The sequence below is a fragment of the Girardinichthys multiradiatus genome, chromosome 23, assembly GCF_021462225.1.
Source record: "Girardinichthys multiradiatus isolate DD_20200921_A chromosome 23, DD_fGirMul_XY1, whole genome shotgun sequence".
Taxonomy (NCBI): domain Eukaryota; kingdom Metazoa; phylum Chordata; class Actinopteri; order Cyprinodontiformes; family Goodeidae; genus Girardinichthys; species Girardinichthys multiradiatus.
In genome coordinates, this window is record NC_061815.1 from 17,385,931 (window position 1) to 17,400,389 (window position 14,459).

Sequence of the window (14,459 nt, forward strand, 5' to 3'; positions counted from 1 at the left end):
GACCTGCTTCTACTTCCAGCTTGTTATTTCACATTAGCACACTTTTTCTTCAAACTGGGAGGCACACAACAAGACTAAACACCACCACATGGTAACTCTGGTTAATATTTTACTCCATGTTTAACATATCAAATCTAAAAAGTCTGATGAAACTACAGAAATCAACAGCTGATTATTAAGCATGTCTGTCTTTGCGTAACTATAGTGACCCACTAGCAAACCATCCAGGGAAATTCCCTGTTTCCTCTCGACATTGAAAAGAAGAAGACAGAAAGGGCAGATGGTTCAAAGAAGTTTGATCGCAAAATAGTCACACTGAACAGGTGGCCATAATTGCATCTGGGCAGTTTCTCAATATGGCTGAAGGTCAAAGGCCAGGAAGCTGATCAATATTAGGGGATCTCTGTCTGCTACACCCCCCTCCAATCCCTCAGCCTTGGCCTCATTTTTCACTTTTCACTCTGATTTATTCAAGTCCAGGATGGCATAGGAGGCTTGAGTCAGCCTGCTGCCAGACAAAGGCCCAATAGAGGAGAGGAGTATAATTCAGATCCCATATCTGCCCTGGGTGCTATGACATCACCACCAGGCTATGTCTCCAAGACAGACTAGTCTTCACATACTGAGAAAAATGCTATTTTGCAAGTGGAAGCCCAGCTTCACTGATGTTGAACAGACAAGGGTAAAATACACGTAACAGACACGCACACACACACACATTGACATACACACAGAAACACAGCCAACACTGGAGAAAAAGGCAACTTTGTCTTCTTTTTGGATTTGCAGGGTTAGTGCACTATGTTACGTTTTTCAGTTAAAAAGTAGGACACACTAACCATTTTGTGATTTTTGAATATATCCATCATTTTGGAAGTATGTAGCCCTAGTCTTATGTGATGACTACCAGGGAAAACAAGTGAATGTAAAAGTTACAAATACTTACAACACATTTCGACCAAGTAATAAGTTACTCAAAACAATCAAGTTCAGAATATCCACATTATTTCCTATTTAAAATAAACACATAGTCAAAGACTTGCCATCCTGCTTGATGAGTAGTACCTCACTTTTGAAATGTTAATTGTAAAGAGCTTCCAACAGTGTCATTTTCCAACCGTTAAACCTGCAGGCATACCTGGAATGGTAAAAGCAGGCACTTGGGATAATTGCTCTGTTGCATCATATAGATAAATGAAAAAAAAAAGGATCTGTTTAACAGTTATCTCAATGTTTAGTGTTCTCTTTATAAAAGCTAAAAGCAAGGACTCTACAGTACCACCAGAAAACAGTATCGAGTTGAAACAAATACTGAACCTTTTATAAACTCTAAAGATTTGAACCGAAGTGGATACTTGAAATTCTGAATATCTGAGCGTTTATACATTTTGCAGCTTATCTATTTTCTATATAAACATTTAACAGGAACCGAGATCTGCCACCCTACTTCCCATGTAGATGGCGATAATGATCATCTCCGGTGAAATTTCAGAAAGATCACATTTGATTAAAGAAAGCTATGATTACAAAGAAACTATGTTTAAAGGTTTTAGGTTTCCCCAGAACATTTTATGCCATAAGCTTTTTTTTCTCACAGAGAGCCCTGAGGATTTACTTCCCCCACCATCATATTAGCATGAATCTTACTAAATTAAGGCTGGTGTCAACATACATGAACCCCCAACTGATAACAGGTTAGGTAGGTCCTATACTGCCAAGTCCCTTCAATAAATTGAAACATTTTCCTGTACTGTTTGTACAAGTGTGCACGCACACCCCAGGCAGAGTCACCTCACCATCTGCAACAGAACACTTCTGAGTTTCAAATACACTCTGAAACAGTCCTGAATGCAGTACCATATCCCCATAGAAACCCAATGTAAACAGCCATACAGACACTGACCACTGCCTTTACACAATGCACATGTGCACTCCTACATGAGCTACATCACAGAGATCCCTGCACACATCCCAGCCACATGAATTACACTGATCTCCTACTCTTGTTGAGGAGGGGAATTCCACTTTTTTATAGGACTGCTCCACAATAATCCATGATATACAGCTTAAGCATGATGGGGCACGCATGCATAGAACACTGAATGTGCTATTTTATTCTCCCATCTTGTCATAGAAGAGTCTGCACAGCTTTTCATGTCAAAGGGCTGTTGATAATGTCTGATAAAGCTCAAAAATTATGTGAGAGTAATCTGAGTGCTGGAAGCTGCTCTAATGAGGTCAGAAAAGCAGTTACTAGTATGAATTTATTTATTTATTTGGTCTGTTTTTTATTAAAGCATTTAAAGCAGAAAGGTAAAGCAGAACAAAAGGCTGAAACAAAATTATACCCAAGAATGCTATTTTGTTATTGTGAAAACTATAAGGCTGGGAACTGAGCAACATCTCAACGCTAAAACATGACTGGGGTTATTTTAGCTAGCACTAAGAGTTAGTTAGTGACTCATCTTTTATTTTGGAGAACAATTACAATGTTTGACATATGTTGGATCTAAAGCACAGTTTCGATTGAGAGGAAATACAAGTTGCAGAATATACTGTATATAGAGGTAAATAGGCATCAATGGCTACACTGTGAGGTCTCGCTCTTTGACGAAAGCAGACTGCATTTAAATTGTGCACTTTTGCCCTGCTAACCGGAGTCACCAAAGTTGAAATTTAGTTAGCTGCTACCCGTTTCCTTATCTTTTGTCTGCCTTGACTTGGCTGTAAATTGCAAAAAATACAAAATTTGATTGCAAGCTCACAGGTTCTCTATTCATGTATTTGTCAGAGGGTATGAGGAGCACTCCAGCCACCATGTGAGCAAAAAGGCATGGCTGGAATGGGGATTCCATATGCATGCAGCTGACTTGTGTTTGGAGTGACAATACACATATTTTTTGCCTACATAATGGAAAATTCCTCGCCTGAAAGTACAGCGTGACAATAGCTACAATAGCTATAACTGACCACATCAGCTGGATGACATTACACACACAATCCCTTTACTGCAATGCATCTCTGAAGAGACAGCCTCTCCCCCTGCTACACCCAGTCTACACTCTGCCTTTTAGAGTGGAGCATGAGGCAACTAATAAAATGAACTTTATTCTGAAGCTTATCCTTAATTAGAAAAAAATAAATAATAAACTGCTCAGGCTTTAAGCCTGATCTAGTAGAGAAAAACACAAAAATAACAGTATTTACTAGAAAGTCCCTCTATATACTAGAATAAAGTAAACAAAGTGCACTGCAGTGAATAACTGGTGAAATATAGACATATAAAAAGGTTAAAATGTGAGATTTAGGACCACAGACAAAAGGTTTGATTACTCTAGATGCAGAGACCACTAAAGGGGCATGTGCTGAAGACCCATCCTCCCCCCTGAACCTTTCTTAAATACTGTTCTGATCATGTTGTTCAAGGAAGCATTCAAATGCTGATGCATTTCCACAAACTAGGTGTGTAACGCTACATCCAGCTTGCAAGGTAAGAACATATCTGATAATTTAGGGAAACAAGGAATCCTTTAATTCCATTAACACAGTAACTGCTTCCTAAATCAGTTTTAAAGAATCTGAAAATAGCCATTGCATTGCAGTTTTCATGGAAACAAGCTAAGGTTTTGGTAAATTCTCTGTTTTTTTTTTTGTTTGTTTTTTTTGTTTTACAAATAAAATAGGTGTTTCATAAATGCCAAACTATGTTTTAAAGATCTGTGTTCAGTGTAGAATTATCCCGTTAAACTTCCATTAGTCCAAGTATGTTATATTTTTAACTAGAGATGATCAAATGAATTAAAGAGTTATTAAACTCTGTGAAATAACCTTTTAGTGTTATATGACAGTACGAAGCAGATGTTAACTTTAGGATTGGTAGCCAGTTAGCCAGTTCCAATATAGTGCTTTCAAATCTTCCACATAATGTCTGTCACTGTTTCTTTTTTACCAGGTACCGAAAATGCTACACAAACAATTTCCAAATTTTAGAGAATTGTTAAAGACTTTTGTAACCTACTATGTTTGTAAGAATGTTAAAGATATACTTTTGATATCATTTATAAGATACTCCGAAACAGCAACCACATATAGATTAGTTACTAGAATGAGTGACCAGCTTACACTGTACCAGTATCTGCCTACAGTATACCAGTAGTCTATAAAACATAACTATGCATACCACCTGTAATGCTCTTAGAACAAACGAAGAAAACGAAGGAATCTATCTAGATCATTAAAAAGCAGCAGCTGGAAAGTGGATTAAGGAGTATGTGGACAATTAAAGGAATTTTAAAAATTTTCTTTAGCTAAAAAAAAACAAATGTGAGTGGATCAACTCTTAATGTACAAAAGCACTACCAACAATTTTAGTGTGAACAAAAAATGCTTACTTCAATGCAAACGTGCCCAAATGAGTATTTATTAGTAGACTCTATTCACACAAAAGGGCAACTCAAGAACTACTTTCTCCGTTACATTGAAATTGATTTTTCAAACAGAGATCAGAATCAGCTTTATTGCCAAGTTCGTACATACAAACAAGGAATTTGCCTCCGGTACACTTTGCTCTTTTGTTCTGTTTTTGCATTACAGAATATACAAATTTACAATTTAAAATTTACAATGTACAATGCAATATTCTGCATTACAGAATATACAAATTTACAATTTACAATGTACAATATACACATATCTAATAAAAAAGGTGCATTTGCAACATCTGTATGCTGTTGTTCTGTACTTTATTAAATGTTCATCAGAGAAACAGCCTGGGGGAAGAAACTGTCTCTGTGGCGGCTGGTTTTAGTAAACAGCGCTCTGTAGCGGCGGCCTGAAGGTAAAACTCTAAACAGTTTATGTGCAGGGTGTGTGGGGTCTGCAGAGATTTTGGCAGCTCTTTTCTTGACCATAGACCTGTATAAGTCCTGGATGGAGGGAAGGTCAGCCCTGATTATTCTCTCTGCAGTCCTGATTATTTGTTACAGTCTGGACCTGTCCTGTTTTGTGGATGAGCCAAACCACACTGAGATGGATGAAGACAGGACAGACTGAATGACGGCAGTATAGAAGATGACCAACAGCTCCTGTGGAAGGTTGAACTTCTTGAGTTGCCTCAGGAAGTACAGTCTCTGCTGGACCTTCTTTCGAACAGTGTCTATGTGCGAAGACCATCTCAGGTCCTCAGAGATGGTGGTTCCTAAGAACCTGAAGTGGTCCATGGCCGATACAGTGTTGTTGAGGATGGTGAGGGGGGTGTATGGGGGTGGTGTTCTCCGAAAGTCCACCACCATTTCCACAGTCTTGAGTGGGTTGAGTTGAAGGTAGTTCTGACTGCACCAGTGTACCAGCCGATCCACCTGCTGTCTGTATGCAGTCTCATCACCGTCCTGGATCAGACCAATGACAGTGGTGTCGTCTGCAAACTTAAGGAGTTTCACGGACGAGTCCGATGAGGTGCAGTCATTTGTGTACAGGGAGAAGAGGAGTGGGGATAGAACACACCCCTGGGGGGCACCAGTACTTATTGATCTGGTTCCGGAGAAGATGCTCCCCAGTCTCACCTGCTGCTGTCGGTCTGTCAGGAAGCTGTTGATCCACTGACAGATGGAGGCTGGGACGTTGAGCTGGGTGAGCTTCTGGTGGAGGATGTCTGGTATGATGGTGTTGAAGGCCGAGCTGAAGTCTACAAACAGGATCCTGGCGTACGTCCCTGGGTGGTCGAGGTGTTGCAGGATGAAGTGTAGACCTAAGTTAACAGCATCATATGCCGACCTGTTTGCTCGGTAAGCAAATTGCAGGGGGTCCAACAGGGGGCCAGTGATGTCTTTCAGGTGCTTCAACACCAGCCGCTCAAAGGACTTCATGACCACAGACGTCAGGGCTACAGGCCTGTAGTCAGGTGGGTTTCTTGGGAACCGGGATGATGGTGGATCGTTTGAGGCAGGAGGGGACCTCACATTTCTCCAGTGACTTGTTGAAGATCCTTGTGAAGATCGGAGCAAGTTGATGTGCGCAGGTTTTCAGGCATGATGGGGAGACATTATCAGGTCCTCCAGCTTTCTTTGTTTTCATGCGCTGAAAGAGCCTATTTACATCTTCCCCGGAGATCTTTAGTGCAGGCAGAGGATCTGATGGTGGGGGGTTGGTTGCTTTATGGGAAGAACTTGTTCCTGAATGGGATGTGGAGGAGATGGCTTGAGGTGTGAATGGCTTCTTGTCATGTCTGCAGTAGAAGCCATTCAGACGGTTGGCCAGGAGACGACTCTGTTCAGGATGGGTGGAGGGGCTCTTGGCACTCAGGTTTCTCAGACCGGTCCATACAGCTGAAGTGTCACCAGTAGAAAGGCTGTTCTTAAGCTTCTCACTGTAGCAGGTTAATCAATAACTAAAGCACACTCCTTCATATCTCAGGTTTATAATAATAGCTTATACTTACTTTGCCACATGGCGTTGCTAGAAGATACCTGTTGTTAAGACTTCTGTTTTTTATGAAGATGAATAACAGAGGAAACATGGGACTATGAGAAGACTGTAGCAAAACCGAGGCGGTTGATGAAAACAAACCTAGCCAAAAGCCATATCTTTAAAACGTCTCTGTGTTAAACCCACATTTAGTGATGTTGGTATGAAAAATGACAGATAAGAATTCAACCCCTCATGCACCTTAGAAGAATGTTTCATGACTGGCAGACAGAAGATTAGCAGTGCTGATGCCTTTAAAATGTCGATATTATCTTTGAGCAACTGTTTCACTTCAGATCAATCTTTAAGTATCTGTTTCCTTTTGATTTGAATGCATCTGATATCAATAATACCTCAGCGTATACCCCGCTTTTTTCTCTTGCCTTTCATCTCTTCAATAAAGATACTGTTCCATGTGCAATAGTTAGTAGTGTTGAGTTTTTTTACTAGTTTAATCCATTCTGGAACAAAAAAGTTAAAATAATTGTAGCTTTTTGTTTGCATGAGATTTAGAATTGATCACTATAACACAATGCTATAAAGGAAACGATGTGAAAGCAACGCCTTGGGCAATTTAAAATCACACTGTTTTGCTATTCAGACCAAATCAAGTAAAAGTAATCTAAACACCACCAGAGGCCAATCAGGGGACTTAAAGACAACATAAACATTGGGCTGATCTCCAGTGACCACAGTGTGTTAAGTCTTGTGGTGTTTGCTGAACCACACGTCTCAGCTAATTAAATTGCGTTCTTGTGCGTGTGTGTGTGTCAAGACAGATAGGAATGACAAATGGGGATTGTACACACCCTGAAGAAGACGTAAAGACTTCCTTCCTCAGATAGTTTGTCTACACACCAAACACATTAACAACAATAACAGCCCTGTAATCCTCGTGCACTGGTGAAGTTAGGACAGAATAAGGCTAAGTATGAGATGGACAAGTGGAAAATGTCAATGCAAGGTTTCCTTTTTTGCTTGCAGACTAAAGGAGTGTTGAACAAATACTGGAAATATGATAAATGAGCACATATGCTGTTTGTCCCACTTCCCTTCGGCTTCAGTCAGTTGAGGAAAAATGTTCATTAGATGGAATATAATCACCTCCACATGTCAGCTTGCAGCAAGACTCTTTACAGATTTGTATTAAGAAAGATCAACTGAAGGGGCCAAAACAAACATAAACAAACCCTTCAAAAATCATAAAACCACATTTTCATGACAGCAGTAGGTTGCACCTTGCGTTATCAATGCATCATCTAAACCTCAGACAGGGAGGAAGTGGATTTGTTTTTCTTATGTTCAGGGGGAATAGGTTCCTCCCTAAAAAAAAGAGAAACCACAGTGGTTGAACAAATTTAGCATTTCTAGCTATTTCAACACAAAAGTGCTGAAAATCTGCAAGAATTTCACTGCTGGTGGAGTTAAAAATTGAATAATTCTGAGCAAGCCCACCCATTCGGTTTTGCACTATTTTTAAACACACATTAGGAAATACATTCTCTGATAATCCAACATTGAGGAAAATTATTAGTTCAAGAAATGTTGAAATCACATCTTAATAAGTGTTAGCAGTAACAGCAGAGACAGAGGACCAGAGAAGATTGGTGAGTTTCAGTTGAGATTAAACAGGATAAAAACAGAAAGGTTTGAATTAGACAGTAATCTATTAATATAAATATAAACTGTCATTAAGTCAAAGTGTGAGAGGAGAAAAACACAAACATCACAACGAGACAAAAAACAAAGATTCAGATTTGCATCTTGTGTTTATTCCGCAGCAGAGGTTAGGATGAGAAGACAAGTCCCCGGTACTCACATGAGGTGCCGTTTGCGTCCATTGTTCAGCTGATGCTCTCCCTGTGAGAACTTGAGAAATTAGTGCGGGCCCATACTAGGTTGACAGTGTGAGGGAGTGTGGAAGGAGAGCTGCAGCCGCTGACAGATCCAGGCGATACAACACAGATCAGCAAGCCGGGAACCTCCCCGCTGGGTCCTAACGCCCGCCCCTGACCCTCCTTCCAAAACAGCCTCTCCTGACTTGAGAGATTTCAATGTGTTGACCCCACTGAGCTAATTGAAAATACAGTGTTGCAGTTGGGCATCTGCTATCTGGCATTACTCTCAATGTACTTTCCCTCCTTTTGAAATTATGTAACAGTTAAATATCTTCAATTCTGGAAGGGAAAAATGTTGTAAAACAAGGTGAAACTAATGCTGTACAAAGGTAAAGCAGACCCACAATTCTAGCTCCAAAGAAAAAGATTAAATTGACAAAGGATCTGACGAACAACAAAAACATGTTTTGCAAAGTCTTGCATAGGTTATTTTATTAATATTATTTCACATGAGAATAAACTGCTAATTTAATTGTTACTGAAGTGAGGGCTTTGACTGACATATTTTGTTGATGCAAGGTTCTGAGGATATGTGTAGTCTATGTGTTACCTACATGTACTGATAAAATATTTCAATGGGTAATCAATATTACTCAGTAGATATTATGTAAATTTAACAAACTAAAAGACACTCAAGATTTTTTTGTTTGTTTTTACAAATAGAAAACTGAAAAGGGCATTGTGCAAAGGTATTCAGCCACCCTGAGTTAATACCTTGTGGAACCACATTTTGCTGCAATTACAGCTGCAAGTCTTTTAGAGGATGTCTCTACCAGCTTTGCACATCTAGTGACTGACAATTTGGCCCATTCTTCTTTGCAAAATAATTCAAACTCAGTCAGATTAGACGGAGAGCATTTGTGAACAGCAGTTTTCAGATCTTGCCACAGATTCTTAATTGGGTTTAGGTCTGGACTTTGACTGGACCATTCTAACACATTAATATGTTTTGTTTTAGACCATTACTTTGTAGCCCTGGCTTTATGTTTAGGGTCATTGTCCTGCTGCAGTCTAAAGTCTTTTGCAGACTCCAACAGGTTTTCTTCCAAGATTGCCTTGTATTTGGCTTAATGCATCTTCCCATCAACTCTGACCACCTTCCCCATCCCTACTGAAGATAAGCACCCCCAGAGCAGGATGCTGCCACCACCATATCTGACAGTGGTGATGGTGTGTTCAGAGTAATGTGATATGTTAGTTCTCCGCCGCACATAGCTTTGCATTTTGGCCAAAAAGTTCAATTTTGGTCTCGTCTGACACAAGCACCTTCTTCCACATGTTTGCTGTGTCTCCAACATGGCTTCTGGCAGACTTCAAATGGGACTTCTAATGTTTTCTTTAAACAATGGCTTTCTTCTCTCCACTCTTCCATAAAGATCACATTTGTGCAGCTGTGGATTTCTGCAGTTCGTCCAGAGTCACCATGGACCTCTTGGCCGCATCTCTGATCAGTGCTCTCCTTGTTCGGCCTGTAAGTTTAGGTGGACGGTCTTGCCTTGGTAGGTTTACAGTTGTTCCATACTCATTTCGGATGTCTGGATGATGGATTGAACAGTGCTCCATGAGATGTTTAAAGCTTGGGAAATCTTTTTATACCCTAAGCCGGCTTTAAACGTCTCCACAACTTTATCACTGACCTGTCTGGTGTGTTCCTTGGACTTCATGATGCTGTTTGCTCCCCAATATTCTCTTAACCAACCTCTGAGACCGTCACAGAGCAGCTGTATTGGTACTGAGATTAGATTACACACAGATGGACACTATTTCAATCTGAAAAGACTCAAAGAAAGGGATGGCAATTCGAAAAGTTTTAATGATGAGAAATTACATGGTTATTTCTTTGGCGCTCAGACCTGGGAGGAAGACATGAATGCTGAGAATGACATGAGCTAAGATGAACATTTGAAAGGTTTAAATTTAGAGATGTCTTCCCCCTGATCCGACACTGGTGGTGGATTGGCGGCCAGAGTGCGAGGAAGCCAGGAGTAGATGTGAAGGAAGATGGTGGAGGTGGGATGAGCTCAGCTGACAAGCGAGGATGAACACAGCTGAAGGTCCTTTAAAAGCAAGGTGTCGGAAGGTGATTGGATGGAGAATCAGACGGACAGGATGCTGATTGGAAGGCCGGGAGAAACACAGAAGAGTCATTGGAAGGTGGAGATGGTGAAGGTGAGTCTTTCATTCTGAATTTTCTGAATTGTCTAAACTCCATTTAGCCATTAGCAATCATCAAACAACTTCTGAAGGCAATTGGTTGAACTCAGAGTAAAGGGGGGTGAATATTTTTGCATTCTGCAGTTTTCGTTTTTTTTTAATGTTTGAAATCATGTATAATTTTCGTTCCACTTCACAATTGTAAATCACTTTGTGTCTGTGTCTCACAAAAAATTCCAATAAAATATATTCATGTTTGTGGTTGTAATGTGACAATATGTGTAAAAGTTCAAGGGGTATGAATACTTTTATAAACACCGTGACAAATTATTAAGAAGCTTTTGCTAATTTGTTTTGCCTTCTATGTAAAAAAGAAATAAAAAAACAATGAAACACTAATAAACCTTTTTTTCATAAATCTATTCTAACAAGGTGGCATGTAAACCTGTTTACAACAGCTAAGATATGCTATTCAATGGTAATATCTGCCACTGGGATGAGAAACTCAGCTTGCTAGCAATTTGATTTGAGCCGAATCTAGATTCCTGCTTTACCACAGAAACTATCTCAACCAATAGTCTTTTGGCAGTTCTTAACTTTTATTGAGCTGACATATTTATCTATAAAACAAACAATAACAACTAAAGTTGCAAGACAGCTCATAATTTAGATGCTGTTGGCATTCTTTAATGGAGTCCTTTTAAAAAGGTCAAATGATTCATAAAAAACTGTGTGGCAGCTGCAACTTACATTGTTTTCTGTCATCATGGCAGTTAGGAAAAGTTTAACGGTTCAGCTGTTTTATTAGCTGATGGAATATAGACTTTTAGAGCCTCAATTATTGAACAGAAAAGATGTGATATTTGAGAATTTTATGACTTTTTATCTCTTAATAAAAATGCCTAAGTGCAAAGAAAAATAAACTGATGTGCAATGGTTTATTACATAGATACAAAATGGTTTGTTCACAGGTACAAAATGGAAGATGGAAGGGATGAAATCACAATGCATTGGTACAAAATGGGGGTAGGAGTTGGCAGAGTTAGAGTTGTTTTTTTGCCTAAACAGAAACCATGAATGGGGTGGCTCTTCAACACTATGCTAGTCTCATAGACTAGATGTTCGAGAACAAGAAAAATACTTTGGAGATTTATTTGTTAATTAATTAAGCCATGTGCATGAATGCTGTTAATTTGAAACAGTAAAACTGTATATAGCCACAAATGGAATATGGTCAGTCTCCCCTTTTAAGCATGTTTCCTCAGTAGCAGCAAAAAAATATTAAAACATATTTGGTTAATGCATTGTGACTATGTCTTATACTTACTGAGTTATTGTAGAAATACAGTGGCCTCTTCTACAAACCACAACAGACCTTTATTTATACCTGGCAATGACCTCTTATAACAAGGGCGTGGCAGGGAATGGGCCCTGCTTAAATGGCCCATGTGATTAAGCAATATATAGTTGTCTTGACAGGGTATTTGTATACGTTTTTTGAAAAATTATATGTTTAGGTCTAACATTCCTTGATCCACTAAATTTCAGCAGAACAATGGTAAAAGCATCTCAATGCCTCTATTAGCTGGTTGTCTCCTTATAGGACATCATCTTTGCTAGAACCTGCCCAGGTTTGATATTTTTGAGCCCCCAATAGAAACTTTATATAAAATGGAATATGGCCAGAAATTACATTTACAACAACTTGAGGTGTATTGTGACCTGAAAATCAACACTGTACTATGCTGTTGGTACAATGCACAACAGTTCTTTTGATGATCTGACCAAATGCTTCGATTAATTTTCAGTGCTGCTGAATCTTATTAGCATACTTTTTTACATGTTACACAAAACAGTCTATTATTAATAAAAGAGCAGAGACTTGTTCTGAGTTGCAGTTTAATTTTAGTGTCAAAATAAAAAAATAATAGTAAAGAAGTCTTCAACAACCCTGGGTGTTTTTCTGTGTTTGTAAATACCTTGCTGAGTGTGTAGCTACAAAATTATTGGATTATCAATCTAAGAGAATACAAATACTAGTGAATGTCAATTTATAATCAAAGCAGAACCTAAACTATAGTCATCATTCTATTGGAATGAGTAAAAAACAGGAGGACAGAGTTGTTTTTTTCTTATAAACACAGATTTCAATTCCAGAATAGTTCATAATTTGTGAAATAAAATATGAGAAAACCATATGTTTAGATTTGTTTGAGTCTTTAATTAAACAGCCACAAGTGCAAAGGAAACTATCTGTATCCTCTTCCCTGTGACGTTTTGCCTACCGTGGCCCCTTAGCCATGGTGGGCAAACCTCTGCTACTAGCGGCCCCTGGTCAGACAGTGATCACTGAAACCAATGATGGTTTTGTATACATTTAAGAGGTGCCACACTTCTTTTTGCCAATGTCACTTTTTGTTCTTCATTGAATTTAATTCATTTATTGCATTTTTATCTAAACAATCTCATATCTTGAAAAATATATATTTTTGCCTAAATGTGGTCCTTTTGGCCCTCAGTATTAATGAAGTTAAGAAACATTCCCTTTGTACTTGTGACTTAAATGAAGGTTTTAAAGATAATAACAAGACTTTTATTTCTATTAGAAGTTTGAAAACTTCAAACTTTTCTGGAAATAACGTTTGCATTGATTCTACTGAACTGCACATTCTTCAGTTCCCATGCAGCTGCACAGTGAGCTGACCTTTAATTATTCCAGCCAGCATTACATAGAAGTGCTTTTCTAAGCCACAGATTTTCATTCTCACACTGGTTTTCAGTTTCACACAAATCAAAGCAGGTCACAGAAACAGTTAAAAGGTTTGACCCACTGCAGATGTTCCTTTGTTTGTCCCTAAGAATCAACTAAAGAAATACTGTCTCATGTGAAACAGCAAAAATGGTAACATATCAACAAAATGCACCCTGAACAAAAGGGAAGCGATGCTGTGTATACTCCCACTCACTCATCTTTTGGAATCATTCACACAGATAAAGTGTCATAAATGTACTGTATCTACATTCTACTCCTTCAGATTGCTGGTGCTGCACAGTCATAACTAAAAGAGCAAGTAAGGCAAAGCCAAATTTCTCCTCATCTTCTCGTTTTAGTACTGCAGCTCTGGTCACAGACACGGTCCTGTGGCCGTAGGGGAGGAAGAGTCTCAACTTTATTAAACACAAAACTACGGCATGACAGTCTCTATTGCTTACACTTCACTGTAGCACACAGCTGAACTGGAAACATGTATCAGTCCGTCACTGTACAATGTCTCTGTGGCTCTCCAACAGTATCCCAGAGGTCCGGTGTTACAGAAATTTGGTTTGTCGCATGTGGAGGTCTACAACAGGTTCTCAGACATGGCAGAGGAACTGAGAAAATGTCTCTCTATCCCATGGTCCCATCTACAGTCAGTGTCCGGTTCTGTTTGTGGCAGTATTAAGTAAACATCCAGCTGTAACTAGAAGAGTCGAGCTTGTTTCTTCAGCTCATTCCTCTTCCACAGAGCCAACTGGTCAAAATCCTCAATGGTCATCCCGAACACTTGGACAAACTCCTCTGGGGACAGGTGGCGCTGAGACAACAGAGACAAAAATATTTTGTTATTATTAATTCCATGCATATTTAACGGATTGCATCTAAGATAACATCTATATACACCTGCTTTGAAAAGTAATCACACCCTTGAGCCTGTTTGAGATTTTGTTGTGTTGTGAAACAGCGACAGACTTTAATGTAAGTTATGGGAATTTTAGGAGATAGACCAACACAAAGTGGAGCATTATTGTGAAGTCGAAGTAAAATGGTAAATTATTCTCAAAATGATTTACCAATAAAGATCAAAAAGGATGTGCATATGTAGTTAGTTAGTCTGATACCCCTAAAAAAAGTGCAACCAATTGCCTTCTGAAGTCGCCTCATTAGTAAATAGTGTTTATCTGTGT

The 14,459-nt window shown here is 39.1% G+C and overlaps 2 protein-coding genes across 8 annotated transcripts in view; both read right to left on the reverse strand.

Annotated features, from left to right (window-relative positions):
- afap1l1a (actin filament associated protein 1-like 1a) overlaps positions 1 to 8,422 on the reverse strand; it is a 44,704-nt gene extending 36,282 nt beyond the window's left edge. Inside the window, exon 1 of one of the 3 annotated variants that reach the window (XM_047353748.1) lies at positions 8,282 to 8,422. In XM_047353748.1, the coding sequence (XP_047209704.1) occupies positions 8,282 to 8,303 (22 nt within the window). In that variant the 5' untranslated portion in view covers positions 8,304 to 8,422. The remainder of the gene's footprint in view (positions 1 to 8,281) is intronic. The other 2 variants (XM_047353747.1, XM_047353744.1) reach the window with 2 other exon arrangements.
- Positions 8,423 to 11,433: 3,011 nt separating this feature from the next.
- The window catches only part of ablim3 (actin binding LIM protein family, member 3), a 73,597-nt gene continuing 70,571 nt past the window's right edge, over positions 11,434 to 14,459 (reverse strand). For all 5 annotated transcript variants that reach the window (XM_047353703.1, XM_047353707.1, XM_047353706.1 and 2 more), the window contains one exon: positions 11,434 to 14,089. In XM_047353703.1, the coding sequence (XP_047209659.1) occupies positions 13,976 to 14,089 (114 nt within the window). In that variant the 3' untranslated portion in view covers positions 11,434 to 13,975. The remainder of the gene's footprint in view (positions 14,090 to 14,459) is intronic.